This window comes from Phyllopteryx taeniolatus, chromosome 1 (genome assembly GCF_024500385.1).
Source record: "Phyllopteryx taeniolatus isolate TA_2022b chromosome 1, UOR_Ptae_1.2, whole genome shotgun sequence".
NCBI classification, from domain to species: Eukaryota; Metazoa; Chordata; class Actinopteri; order Syngnathiformes; family Syngnathidae; genus Phyllopteryx; species Phyllopteryx taeniolatus.
The window spans coordinates 50,836,013-50,849,813 of NC_084502.1; the positions used below are offsets into that span (position 1 = coordinate 50,836,013).

General features: G+C 41.6%; 1 protein-coding gene across 1 annotated transcript in view; it reads left to right on the forward strand.

Annotated features, from left to right (window-relative positions):
* Positions 1–13,801, forward strand: part of itpr3 (inositol 1,4,5-trisphosphate receptor, type 3) — a 243,398-nt gene that overhangs the window by 27,760 nt on the left and 201,837 nt on the right. The window contains exons 3-4 of the mRNA XM_061748450.1: positions 4,403–4,524; positions 12,440–12,526. Of these exons, the coding sequence (XP_061604434.1) occupies positions 4,403–4,524; positions 12,440–12,526 (209 nt within the window). The remainder of the gene's footprint in view (positions 1–4,402; positions 4,525–12,439; positions 12,527–13,801) is intronic.

The following is a 13,801-nucleotide window of genomic DNA, read 5'->3' on the forward strand; positions in this document are numbered from 1 at the left end:
GGATATCACCACATGGGCTCAGGAACACTTCAGAAAACCAATGTCAGCAAATACCGTTCGGCGCTACATCTGTAAGTGCAACTTGAAACTCTACTATGCAAACTATTTTTTTGGAAATTGTGGACGTCTTGTCCTCCGGGCCAAAGAGGAAAAGAACCATCCGAACTGTTATGGACGCAAAGTTCAAAAGCCAGCATCTGTGATGGTATGGGGCTGTGTTAGTGGCAATGGTATGGGTAACTTACACATCATTAATGCTGAAAGGTACATACAGGTTTTGGAGAAACATATGCTCCCATCCAAGCAACGCCCCTGCTTATTTCAGCAAGACAATGCCAAACCACATTCTGCACATGGTACAACAGTGTGGCTTCGTAGTAAAAGAGTGCAGTTACTAGACTGGCCTGCCTGCAGTCCAGACCTGTCTCCCATTGAAAATGTGTGGCACATTATGAAGCGTAAAATACGACAACGGAGACCCCGGACTGTTGAACAGCTGAAGCTGTACGTCAAGCAAGAATGGGAAAGAATTCCACCTACAAAGCTTCAACAATTAGTGTCCTCAGTTCCCAAATGTTTATTGAATGTTGTTAAAAGAAAAGGTGTAAAAAGAAAAGGTGATGTAACACAGTGGTAAACATGACCCTGTCCCAGCTTTTTTAGAATGTGTTGCAGCCATAAAATTCCAAGTTAATGATTTGCTAACAACAATAAAGTTTATCAGTTTGAACATTAAATATCTTGTGTTTGTAGTGTATTCAATTAAATATAGGTTGAACATAATTTGCAAATCAATTTATTCTTTTTTTATTTATGTTTAACAACGTCCCAACTTCATTGGAATTGGGGTTGTAATTTATAATAATAATAAGAAACAATTGACTGGGCTTCGCTGGCGCTCCGTGCAGTGTGGGCTGGGGCTCGGGGTGCATCGGGCGCTGTGCGTCGTGGTGGCCTCCTTTGCGCGGTATGGTCTTGTTCTGGTTGTTGAGCTGGGGCGACTGGTCATTGATTTTGGGGGGGTTGGTGCATGCTTTTGTTCGCTGCTGTTGGGCGGGGACGCTTCTTCGTGCGCGGTCTTCTTCGCTGGTTTTCTTCTTCGGGGTGGGCGGACTGTGAGCGTCGGGGCCGGGGTTTTTGGGTTTGGGCGGTTCCGGGTGGGGGGGTGGTCCTGGTTCCGGTCAGTTCTCGATTCTCGATGCCCAACCCTATTCACGACGGGTGCTTAACTTGGGCTCGCTTTGGCGGGCTTTTTTTTTTCTTTCTGGTGGTGGCTGGCTCCTGTGTTGGGCCCTGTTGGTGACTGGCGCCCCCGTGCTCTCTGGGGGTGATGGGGGCGGTGGCAGCAGTGGGGCTCGCTGGATAGGGGGGGTGGGGGGTAGGCGGGGGGTGGGGGGGCAGAGATCCCATGCCCTTGCCCCTCGCCTTGGGACTGGTCGGGGTGCTTTGGTCGGGCTCGGGACCTCCCTGGGTCCTGGGTGGTCGGTGGCGTACCCCTGGTTGGTCCCCTGCTGGACGGGCTCGCTGACTCCCCCCCTTGTGGGTGGGGGGAAGCGGGCTCACCCTTCCTCGATGTGCCGGCTCACCAACTCGTACACCAGTTGACTAACAAGCTTGTGATATTGTGTTAATTCACTAATATGTTTGATAGAAACACTATAGAATTTAATTACTTGTGCTGGGATCACTAATAACAACACAGGTTATACTAACATGTCAACTCACAGGTTCTTACAGGTGTTTTGACACTAAAAAATAATCCCACCGCACCACTCGACAGTAGTACTGCCTTGCTCATTTTACCACATTCTCTCCTGCCCTTTTCTATCCTCTCTTATCTGGTTCTTTTGGTTAGTTATTGCTTGTCCTCACCGGGTGTCCCCCTCCCACCCCCCAATCTACAAATAACTGTTATAATGTTACTTGTGTTCAAATATCTCGACTGTCTCACTATTGTTCTGCTGCGGTTTTCAGCCCTAGTCCCCTTGTCCATTCTTTCCCTCTGTCTGTCCCCTAAAACCCTTTTTTTGTCCGGCTGCATTTTCAATAAACATCTGATTAATTCAAAAATTTAAAAATAAGCAGAGGGAATATTTCAAACTCCCCTGCTGCACAGCAAAACTGTTCCAGCACAAAGGCATACCGATCCACCATTCTGCAGCAAAAAAAAAAATTGTAACCTTGGCCAGATCTGTGCCTTGCCACAATTCTGTCTCTGAGCTCTTCAGGCAGTTCCTTTGACCTCATGATTCTCATTTGCTTTGCACCGTGAGCTGTAAGGTCTTATATAGTCAGGTGTGTGGCTTTCCTAATGAAGTCCAATCAGTATAATCAAACACAGCTGGACTCAAATGAAGGGGTAGAACCATCTTAAGGATGATCAGACGAAAAATACAAAATAAGTAGAGGGAATATTTCAAACTCCCCTGCTGCACAGCAAAACTGTTCCAGCACCAAGGCATACGGATCCACCATTCTGAAAGGCCATGAAGCTGAACAGGACAGGTTTAAAAAAAAAATAAAATCAACAAAAACATAAAACTTAAAAACGCTTTCCACCTCTCCTTCGTCTTCGACCCACAGTAGCTAAGTTTCCACCAGTGCCCTGTAGGTTAACAGTGCCGGTGGCGGACATTGTTAACCCAAGCCACGACCGATCTGGTATGCAATTCTTTGGATGAACGCTCATATTTGTATGGCAAAGTTTTAAGCCGTATGCCCTTCCTGACGCAACCCTCGTTAGCGGAGCATACACTGATAGTCATTTATCCTGTTTTCCAGATTTGGTCATGTGAAGTTCCACATATAGCGGGTTAAAAGTCACTATGACATAGGGTACCTTTGGAAATTCAATCTGACGCTCTCACTACGCTCTGAGAGTGCAGTGTTTAGAGGGGCAGAGTGTGCTCCATTTTCTATGAATGTATGAACAAGCGTGTTGGCCATTGGCAGGGATACGTCAGTGCGTCCACCATATTGAATGTGTCAGTTCTGCCTGTAAACCTCTTGTCCTGCCTGATGTTTCGGACGCTCTGTCTCACACTGACACTCAAACAATGACTTTCCAAACGTTCGGAAGTGTAGAAGCCCGTTTGGAGTGAATTTCCGAACGTACCCATCATGCCCCTTTTAAGCCCGGTCTGCTCTTTTCAATGACTGATTATTATTATTATTAATCAGTTTATTTGAAAGGGGACAATGCAATTTCATAAAACACATGAAGTACACATGGTTAAAAAAGCCAGAATTAGCCAGAAGGCTAGTTTTCATCTGTAGTCCCCTGGCCATGATGTAAAAAAGCAGTAAAATACATCTACAAGACGATATAATACAGGATACATAATCAAACTATACTATTAAGAGAGAATAAAACCCAAAAAATTTTGATCATAACAAAAAACAACATAACATACTTGTCTTTTAGTGTTGGCAGCTATAGGTGTTAACTAGCCACATTTTCAGTTTTTTTGTGAAGGCCTTGCATGTTGTAAGCAGTTTAACCTCCTCAGGTACTGAGTTCCACTCACCAGCGCTCCTCACTGACCAGGCTGACTTACTGAAAGTGCTCCTGCTCAGAGGAATGAGACAGTCACCTCTGACAGAGCCTCGAGTGACACGCTCAGAGTTGTTTCTTTGGCTGATGAACTCAGCCAGAGGAGCTGGGGCCAAATCATGCAGTACTTTATAAATCAAATTTAAATCTGCAAATATGTGAAGACTGTCCCAGTTTAAAAGACTGTATTTTTTTTTAAATTGCACAGTGATGATAGTGCCTTGGTTTTTTATCCATCACTTTAATTACTTGTTTGTACAAAACTTCCAATGGTTTTTTTGCATTCTGACCAGCCTGGGACCAACTGGTTATGCAATAGTTAAAGTGACTAAGAATCATTGAATACAAGTAAATTTTTGCGGCTTCAGTTGACATTTCATTTCGAATTGCACGAAAATTTGCGAATTTGATCAGCACACTGGAATGATTCCAGCCAATCAGGGCACAGCAGACACAAGATCAGACTAACTGGCTGTAGCAGTGTTACAGTGTTAAAAATTAACACATTTTCAGTCACGTTACGGTTGTAATGAGGGACATGTCAATCATTAAAACAGCATGGTTTTCCTCCTTCAGACTTCCTGTTCAAGGTCTTTCTTGATGCCAGGATGCTAACATATGTTACCATGTGCTAATACATCTTGTCGTATGTTCCTTCAGACTGCCTGTTCAAGGTCTGTCTTGATGACACAAGCTAATGTGCGTACCTTCAGACTGCCTGTTCAATGTCTGCTTTTACACTATGATAGCAGGCTAATCTGTGCTAACGTGTGTTCATTCAGACTTTCTGTATTTATGACAGTATGCTAACCTATGCTAACATATGCTAACATTTATTCCCCTGTTCAGACTGCCTGTTCAAGGTGTGTCCGATGAGTCGCTACTCGGCACAGAAGCAGTTCTGGAAGGCCAAACAGGCCAAACATGAGAAAGACAAGATTGGTGACGTGGTTCTGCTGCAGAAACTTCAGGTAACATTTACATTTACACCACTTCCTTTACAAAATAAAAGCTCATTTTAGAAGTACAATTTCATGTTTAAAGTGCAACCAAACAGGAGAAAAAAAATGTCTTTAACACATCACAGAGAAGTCTTGTCAACAAGCTGGGCAATGAATGAATGAATTAAAAAAATGCTAAGTGTTAAATAAATTGTCGAAGTTATCATTTATTTGCTTAGCTTGCATTAGTGTTATGGACGATTTTGATGGTTGCTTGCTGACCGTGGTGGAAAGGAAGATGTCTCGCCTTCAAGGAGATGACTCAGCAGGAATCATAAGAGAGAAGGGCGCCTTGACCAAGGACGTGTCCGGGTGTTGGTCTCATGTCTTCACCTTGAAACCCTCCCCTTAGTGTGTTGTGTCTTGTAACTTAGTATGTTATGTCTTGTAACTTAGCTACCTCCCTATTTCAAATTAAATACAGGAGCAACGGGAGAGATTGTTTAGAGCGTGATGGGAGACTGGATCTGAGCAATCTCCCATACATCCTCCTCATGAGCAAAAGAAACCAGCGTCTTCATTCCTTTTGTGTCTATTTTTTATAGGTGTTGGGTGAGATAGATCCAACACTAAGTATTTGAAATCAGGCTTCAAAATCGTAAAAAATAAGGAGCACCTGTTAGGTCTCAAACGCTGTGGGCATGTCGCTGAGAGCTCTGAAAATCCCACATCTCCTGTCAATCAAATACACGTAAATGTATTTGTACACAAAAATGTAGAGTGTGAAAGAGTTTTAAGCCATATCTCAACAATTCAGCGCTATATTGTTCTCAGTCTTTGCACATATATTCAGCACTTACAGTATCTTCAAACATCCATCAATCCATCCATTTTCCTTACAACTTATCCTCACTAGGGTCGTGGGCGTGCTGGAGCCTATCTCAGCTGACTCTGGACGAGAGTCGGGGTACACCCTGAACTGATCGCCAGCCAATCGCAGGGCACACATAGACAAACAACCATCACACTCACATTCACACCAATGGGCAATTTAGAGTCTTCAGTCAACCAACCATCCATGTTTATGGGATGTGGGAGGAAACCGGAGTGCCCAGAGAAAACCGACAGGCACAGGAAGAACATGCAAACTCCACACAGGGGAGTCCGGATTTGAACCCAGGCCCTCAAAACTGTGAGGGAGATGTGCTAACCAGTCAACCGTGCCGCCCATCTTCAAACATATTTAATATATTTAGAAACAAAACAGGAACATTAGTTTAGTTTTACTGTAAAAACAAATAACTAAATATAATAATCTGTTTCAAGGTTGACTTGTCATTAAAGCTTTCTTAACAGTCACATTGTTGCATGCTTCACTGTAAAGTGTGAAGAAATGGTCATTGCTGTGCTTCATGGTAAAAGTAAAATGAGAAAATACTCATCCTTTAACGACAGCAATAGAGACAGAACTGTAAGGTGTTTGCTAAACGACGGTATCACCTGCTGGTGTTTTATAGGTACTACTGGAATGAATAACTTATGTTGGCGTGGAATGGTTTTTCAAAACCGTCCAAATAGTTTGATTCAGTCCGCATGTGTCCCGTTTGTTCTGTTGGCATGTGCTCTTTTTTTTCACATTTACTAATGTGGTGATTGATTTGATTCCTACTGGCCGCGTATGTGTTTGAGAACTCTGCGCCATTTGCAAAATCGTCACTGTACCAGATCATCGCACTATTAGTCACTTCAAATTGCTTGAGGACTCTGCATCATTTGCACAATGCCATTATATCAACATCACCACACGACTGGCACACTTTCATTGCTTAATGACTCTCCATACTCATGTTTTTATATCTCCTAAATGTATATTTTTTCATAGTGGCTGTTTGTTGTCGTACTAGAGTGGCTCCAACTAACGGAGTCAAATTCCTTCTGTGTCTTACTTGCCCAATATAGTTGATTCTGGTGAAGTGGTTTACAGTAGCGCTAATGCTAGCCAAGATTGGGGCATTTATGATTGCCGTGGCACGTTCTTATGATTCACACTCGAGTTCTAGGCACCCCACACACACCATCTGCATCATACCCTTCCAGTGATGCATCAGCCAGTCATGTTGCAGCAGGGCGCGTCCTGTCTAGTACTCGAGATGGATTTACGATAACACCTAGTGAGATCATCATAAGCCATCTCTACCGAGTCTGTATCTCCCCATGCAAGATCTCTGGTACATACAGTAAAATGGACGAGTTGCAATTAAAACTTGCTGGAAATCGCTATGTTCGTGACTGAGCTGTTTTGATTGTCACAGAAACATGGCTTAACCCAAGGATAGATGATGCTAGCATGCAGCAACTGGTCTCATTAAAAAGTGGGAGGCATGTACACGACTGTTATAATTCCTCCACCGTTTACCTGGTTTTGATGTAAATACCCTCAAATTAAAGCTGAAAGTCCCCCGTTAGAGCACTTCTTGTTCGTTTTATTGTAAATCCATTGTGGTGGTGTTAAGAGCCAAAAAGATGAGAATTGTGTCCGTGTCCATGAATGACGAGATGAACAAGTTTATAGAGGGAACGATATGCATGAGCTGAGCTCACTCACGTATGATTATCATCAGGTAGATAATAATAATACACATAATAATCCCTGGCGGCACGGTGGCCGACTGGTTAGAGCTTCAGCCTCACAGTTCTGAGGTGCGGGGTTCAATCCCCGGCCCCGCCTGTGTGGAGTTTGCATGTTCTCCCCGTGCCTGCGTGGGTTTTCTCCGGGCACTCCGGTTTCCTCCCACATCCCAAAAACATGCATGCATTGGAGACTCTAAATTGCCCGTAGGTGTGTATGTGAGTGTGAAGGTTGTTTGTTTGTATGTGCCCTGCGATTGGCTGGCAACCGGTTCAGGGTGTACCCCGCCTCCTGCCCGATGACAGCTGGGATAGGCTACAGCACGCCCGCGACCCCAGTGAGGAGAAGCGGCTCAGAAAATGGATGGATGGATAGTAATCCCTCCTCTACCTGTATTGGATATGAATTATGAAACATGTCAGTCTACAGTATGTGCATCATATAGGACTTACTTAATAACTTGAGCTTTTATTTAGGAGTATAATGCTGCCTCACAGTTCTGAGGTTCCGGGTTCAAATCTGGCCTCCCTGTGTGGAGTTTGCGTGGTCTCCATGTGCCTATGTGTGTTTTCTCCGAGTACTCCCACGTTCCAAAACATACATGGTAGGTTGATTGAAGACTCTAAGTCTCTTCGACGTAGACGTGAATGTGAGTGTGAATGGTTGTTTGTCTGTATGTGCCCTGCAATTGATTGGCAACCAGTTTAGGGTGGAGGACACCCGCGGCCCTAGTAAGGATAAGCGGCTCAGAAAATTAGTACCTGGAGAAAACTCATACAGGCATAAGAAGAACATGCAAACTCCACACAGAGGAGGCCGTATTTGAACCCGGGTCCTCAGAACCAGTCGTCCACCGTGCCGGCCAATTTGGAGTTCAGAAGTAATTAACAATCACCGTGTGGCATCCAAAGGATTTAATCCCACTTTTTATTTGGCTTTTTTTGTTTTTCATCCGACACCCCTTTACCGGTAAAGGCGAAGAGGGGACGTGTGATGATAACCATTGAACCTGAAATGGAGCTTACTGCAAAATACTGTAGGAAAGGCTCAGCTTGCAACCAGTGGACCCCTGCCTTGGCATCTGTGGACTCACCTGCTTGCGGATTAAAAAAAAATATATATATATATATATATGTTTTTTTTTTTTGCGTGTGGGTGTGTATATGTGTGTGTGTGTAAACTATATACTGTACAGTATTATGTCTTTATATTATTATAATATCCATCCATCCATCCATTTTCTGAGCCGCTTCTCCTCACTAGGGTCGCGGGCGTGCTGGAGCCTATCCCAGCTATCATCGGGCAGGAGGCGGGGTATACCCTGAACTGGTTGCCAGCCAATCGCAGGGCAGATACAAACAAACAACCATTCGCACTCACATTCACACCTACGGGCAATTTAGAGTCTCCAATTAATGCATGGTTTTGGGATGTGGGAGGAAACCGGAGTGCCCGGAGAAAACCCACGCAGGCACGGGGAGAACATGCAAACTTCACACAGGCGGGACCGGGGATTGAACCCTGGTCCTCAGAACTGTGAGGCTTACGCTCTAACCAGTCATCCACCGTGCCGCCTTATTATAATATATATATTATAGTATTCTTCTTTAATATGAGTGAGAGACTTACTCTTGCATGTGATCACATCCTCATTGGATCTCAATGTCTGCTTTTAATTAACACACAACACAAATATTTGACATAACATAACATAAACAAGACTTCTCAGACAATAACAGTGACCTGGACCCAGAAGTGGATTTTAAGTATTCAGCGCCTTGGTCTTCATACCGAATTAGCAAATTTAAATTGTTTATAATCCTGAGAGTTATAAAATTTGTGTAGCCCAAAAAGTCAATTAACTTAACTGATATTCCAGGAGGAACCTCTTTAGGCAAACAGTTGACTCTCACACTGCAACTACGGAAGTCTGTTCTGAAAATGTTTGAAAAAAATTGTTACACTCATCACACTTCATCTTTTACTCCTTGGCAAATTGATAATCCTGCTAGGTTGACAATTTAGAAATATCTCGGACTAATAATATTTCAATACTATCACTACCAAATGTAAAGTAAATGGCTCGATTGATTGTCACTCACTTAACCACACATAACGCTACGAATACTTTTCCCCCAAATACCTTCTTGATTCTACAGGTGTCATTCATGGCTTCTGCTAATCTGCCACAATTAACTACTTGCTTTAGTCCCCCGAGTCCCACTATCCTATCTTGGGAACTATCAAAAGTCAACATCAACTATAACAAAACAGACTTCTATTAAATTTCAATAGACTTTTGCTCCCCCTTGAAGCCCTTGCAAAAACTCCCAGTCATAAATTTGGCCCCCCTGCTGGGACCACTGCGTCCTTTCATAAACATTTACAGTGGTCATTTGCTTACTAATTCAGGGGCTCTGTGACGTAGCAATAATTCTCCTCAGGTTCTCCTATTTGCTATAAACTGAAAAGGAGTATCAACCAGGACCTAACAATTAATATACTGTGCTCTACTATTAAACTTCCTTAATTTATTATGACGTTATGCCAATTATGACCATCACCTTGAATAAGCCTCCCTATCCATTATTGTCCTACTCTTCTAAATCACTATGGCTTAGACTTAACCACCATCTCATCAATAATCATCTTCAAGCCTCCATTGTCCTAATCTACCTCATAATTCCCTAAAAAAATAGCCATCATATCTACAAATGATTCCCTTTCTTTAACTCAAATCATACTTCTTCACTGTTCAACCGAAGACTTCTCTGTTTACAATTTGCACGTCCATCAACTGTTTAAATTGGCTGTAACAAAGCACTAAATCTGTATGTCTGTGATTAAAGTATACTCCTAATTGATGGTTTTGTCAGAATCTAATAACTACCGGAATAATATCAGCGCAAAAATAGAATGCAACTGTACAATGTTGCCTCTGCAAATGCTTCTGTCTGTCTCACTCTGTGCGGCAGGTGACTTGAACTTTGTGAATTTATTAATAAAATTTGACCCCTTTCATCAAAAATAAACTGTACAATTGAACATAAAGAATCTCAACAGACCTAAATAATGAGTCTGAATGCAAATTAATAAAAAACCCACTCTACAACAACAGTACTATACTAGCATCTAGTGCATTTCCTTCTCCTCACCTCTCGTGTGGAATCTGGGGGAGAGAATGAGACAGATTAACGTTCATCCAAAAATTAGTCATTCTCAAAAAACAAGTACTTATTTAGTGTTATTTTCCCTCTACATAATGCAAATTAGGTGCCATCTCATGGTGTAGCTGGTCCCTGCAATCACAATAAATCCCAAAATCACTCTTTGCTATGCTAACAGTTAAATGGAAAACCCTATTGATAGGCTAGCTAATATTAGCATTTGATCACGGGAGGGATTTACCTTTAAATATTGAATATTCACACAGAAACGGCGTACTAAAACATTCTTCCTAATCTGTGAAAAACGACTTTATTTAAATTATAACATGGCTTTCTTCGTCTACTCTTTTTTTTTTTGTAGCTTCCAGTAAACCAGTAGCTCCATGTATGCACTGCACCACACTGCCCCTAAGAGGCCAAGGCACACATAGCAGAAACAGCCCACAGTCATTGACTGTATAAAAAGACATGAGTTTCTTTCCTGACTGTGACATGAAATCTGACTAAACTTTTCCTGTTTTAGGTCAATTAAGATGACAAAATTATGAAAATAATTATGGGTGTTTTTTGTTTTTTTTTGTTTTACACATATGATAGACAATACAGTCATGGCTAAAAACATTATCTTGTTTTTATTCACTCCTTATTTTTCAGTTTTTTTTATTTTCTATTATATTAATATATTATTAATGTATTTGTTACACATTTATTTTCTGGTTGTTATTTTAAGTTATATTTAATCATTATTCATTTATTTTAAAATAAATGAATAATCATGTTTATTAACCGTGATGATGTGACAGCACCTGCAAAGCAAACCCAAACAAACGTGAGCTCATATAGCCAGTACCACTCACCATAAATAAATTTACAGCTAATCCATATGAACAATATCGGCAGTGATCGGCAGATCTCACTTATGGGTGATTGGTATCAGAATCGACAGCATAAAACGTCTAATATAGACACAGTTTTTAGGTCCTGGTTTCAATACCGACCTTCCTGTGTGGAGTTTGCATGTTCTCCCTGTGTCTGCCAGGGTTTTCTTGGGTTCTGTGGCCTCCTCCCACATTTCAAAAACATGCATTGTAGGTTAGTTGAAGAAAAAAAATTGTCCGTAGGTGTAAATGGTTGTTTGTTTACATGTGCCCTGCACCTGGCTGGCGATCAATTCAGGGTGTACTGCTCCTCTCGCCCAAGTCAGCTGGGATAGGTGCCAACACAATCGCAACCCTAGTGAAGTGATCCTAGAGAGAATGGATGTATGTTTGCAATGGATATTTTATTTATTTTTTTGGGTGGGGCTACCCTTTTTTCTTCGCGTAAACCGCTTATTGGAGGTATTGGAGGTTCATGCTTTTTTTGAAAAAAAAAAGGTTTCTTTTGATTATTTTTTTTTCATGGCAATTATAATGGCTGTCAATTATTAGCGGATTTTTGCTATTCGCGGTCAGGCCAGATCCAGTAAATATAAATTTCTGTATTTTTACTGTATTTCTATAAAACGTGTTCCTGCTCCTGTCCATTCTGTGTCATTACTTTTGTTTTACTTCAGCTTTAATTTGTTTTGTGATACAGGGATTAAACTTTGTGTTGTGACAGTTAAGACAATGTGAAAATGTTAAGATAACTTACCACAATGTCTGAACAGTGAATAAAGCTTCTATGATGTTAGAATTTGACCCAGATCCACTGAACATAAATTTATGTATTTTTACTGTATTTCTATAAAACGTGTTCCTACTCCTGTCCATTATGTGTCATTACTTTGCTGTTTTACTTCAGCTTTGCTGTTTTACTTCAGCTTTAATTTGTTCTGTGATACAGGGGTTAAACTCTTGTGTTATGACAGTTAAGACAATGTGAAAATATTAAGATAACTTAACACACTGTCTGAATAGTTAATAAAGCTTCTATGATGTTAGAATTTGATGCTGAAACAGATGAGAACAACTTGGAAGTCAACCAGCAATTCTGAATGGATTGTGTTCCACTTTGGATCTTGTGCTATATAACTTTTGAGCAAACATTTGTTCAAGCGGTTATTTTAACATGAACAAATGTGTGTGTGTGTGTGTGTGTGTGTGTGAGAGTGTGTGCCTTCATGTGCATGTGTGCGTGCGTGCATGTGTGCATGCCTGTGTTGTAGCATGCATCCAACTTGGAGCAGAAGCAGAACGAGACAGAGAACAAGAAGGTTCATGGAGATGTGGTCAAGTACGGAACTGTCATCCAGGTACTTTTTTTTTTTTGGCCACTTTCATATTAAATGTTGTGTTGCGTGTAAACGTTGAAACTACCAACTGCACTGTATGCACACACTGACCCCTCCCTCATCACCATGGTAACATGTATCTTCTGCTGCAGCGGATGTGTGGTCATTTACTAAACACACACACACACAATGTTCTTTTGTTGAATTCAATATTGACTTTGTTTCAATGCGCACGCACACACACACACTGGGTGTGGTCGGTGCTCAGTGAGGTGATAAAGATTCCTGTAGAAAGGTGTGTGTTTGTTCATACATGTTTGTGCATCACTGGACAGATAGTTTGATTGACAGACAAATGTCTTTAAGCCCGCGAGGGAATTGAAAAATAGTTGGCTAAAATGTTCTGTCTGTGACTGTGAAATGGTTAACTGGAATGTGTTCAACTAACACTGAACGGGGGCACATTTAACTGTGCAAACAATGCACTTTGTTACTATTTATTTAATGTGGAATAGGGTTTGTGTGTTTTTATTTTGTGTTTTACTAAATCTGATTTAATTAAAATAAAAACAAAATAACAATGAAATATTGTAATTATGTAAATACACACACATACCAATGGTCAGAGTGGTACCACTTCCGCCTCCATTTGAGCCAGGAAAAACCCTGTAAAGTAATCTGTTTTTTGTGGGGTAAAGGGAACGAGGCATGTTATGAATAAAAAAAAAAATCAGCGAGTAATTGACGCCCCCACCCCGAAAAAGGTTTACACTTGGCTATGGCAAAGCACTACCTGTGTATTAGACAGGGCTTTGGCCTTTCTCATTGAAGCTTCTCCGCTCACTTCAACATAGTTTCTATCTACCAAGATGCCTGAAGAGGACACCAAAACACGAATTTTATCTTAAACTGAACACAAAAACAGCAAAGGATAGTTAAAAAAAAAAAATCATAGAATAGGTGAATTGTGGATATGAGGTGGAACACAGAACATCTTTTCCTTCCGCCTTGTCCCGTTAGGGGTCGCCACAGCGTGTCATCCTTTTCCATGTAAGCCTATCTGCTGCATCCTCCTCTCTAACACAAACTGCCCTCATGTCTTTCCTCACGACATCCATCAACCTTCTCTTTGGTCTTCCTCTAGCTCTCTTGCCTGCCAGCTCCATCCTCATCACCCTTCTACCAATATACTCACTCTCTCTCCTCTGGACGTGTCCAAACCATCGAAGTCTGCTCTCTCTAACTTTGTCTCCAAAACATCTAACCTTGGCTGTCCCTCTGATGAGCTCATTTCTA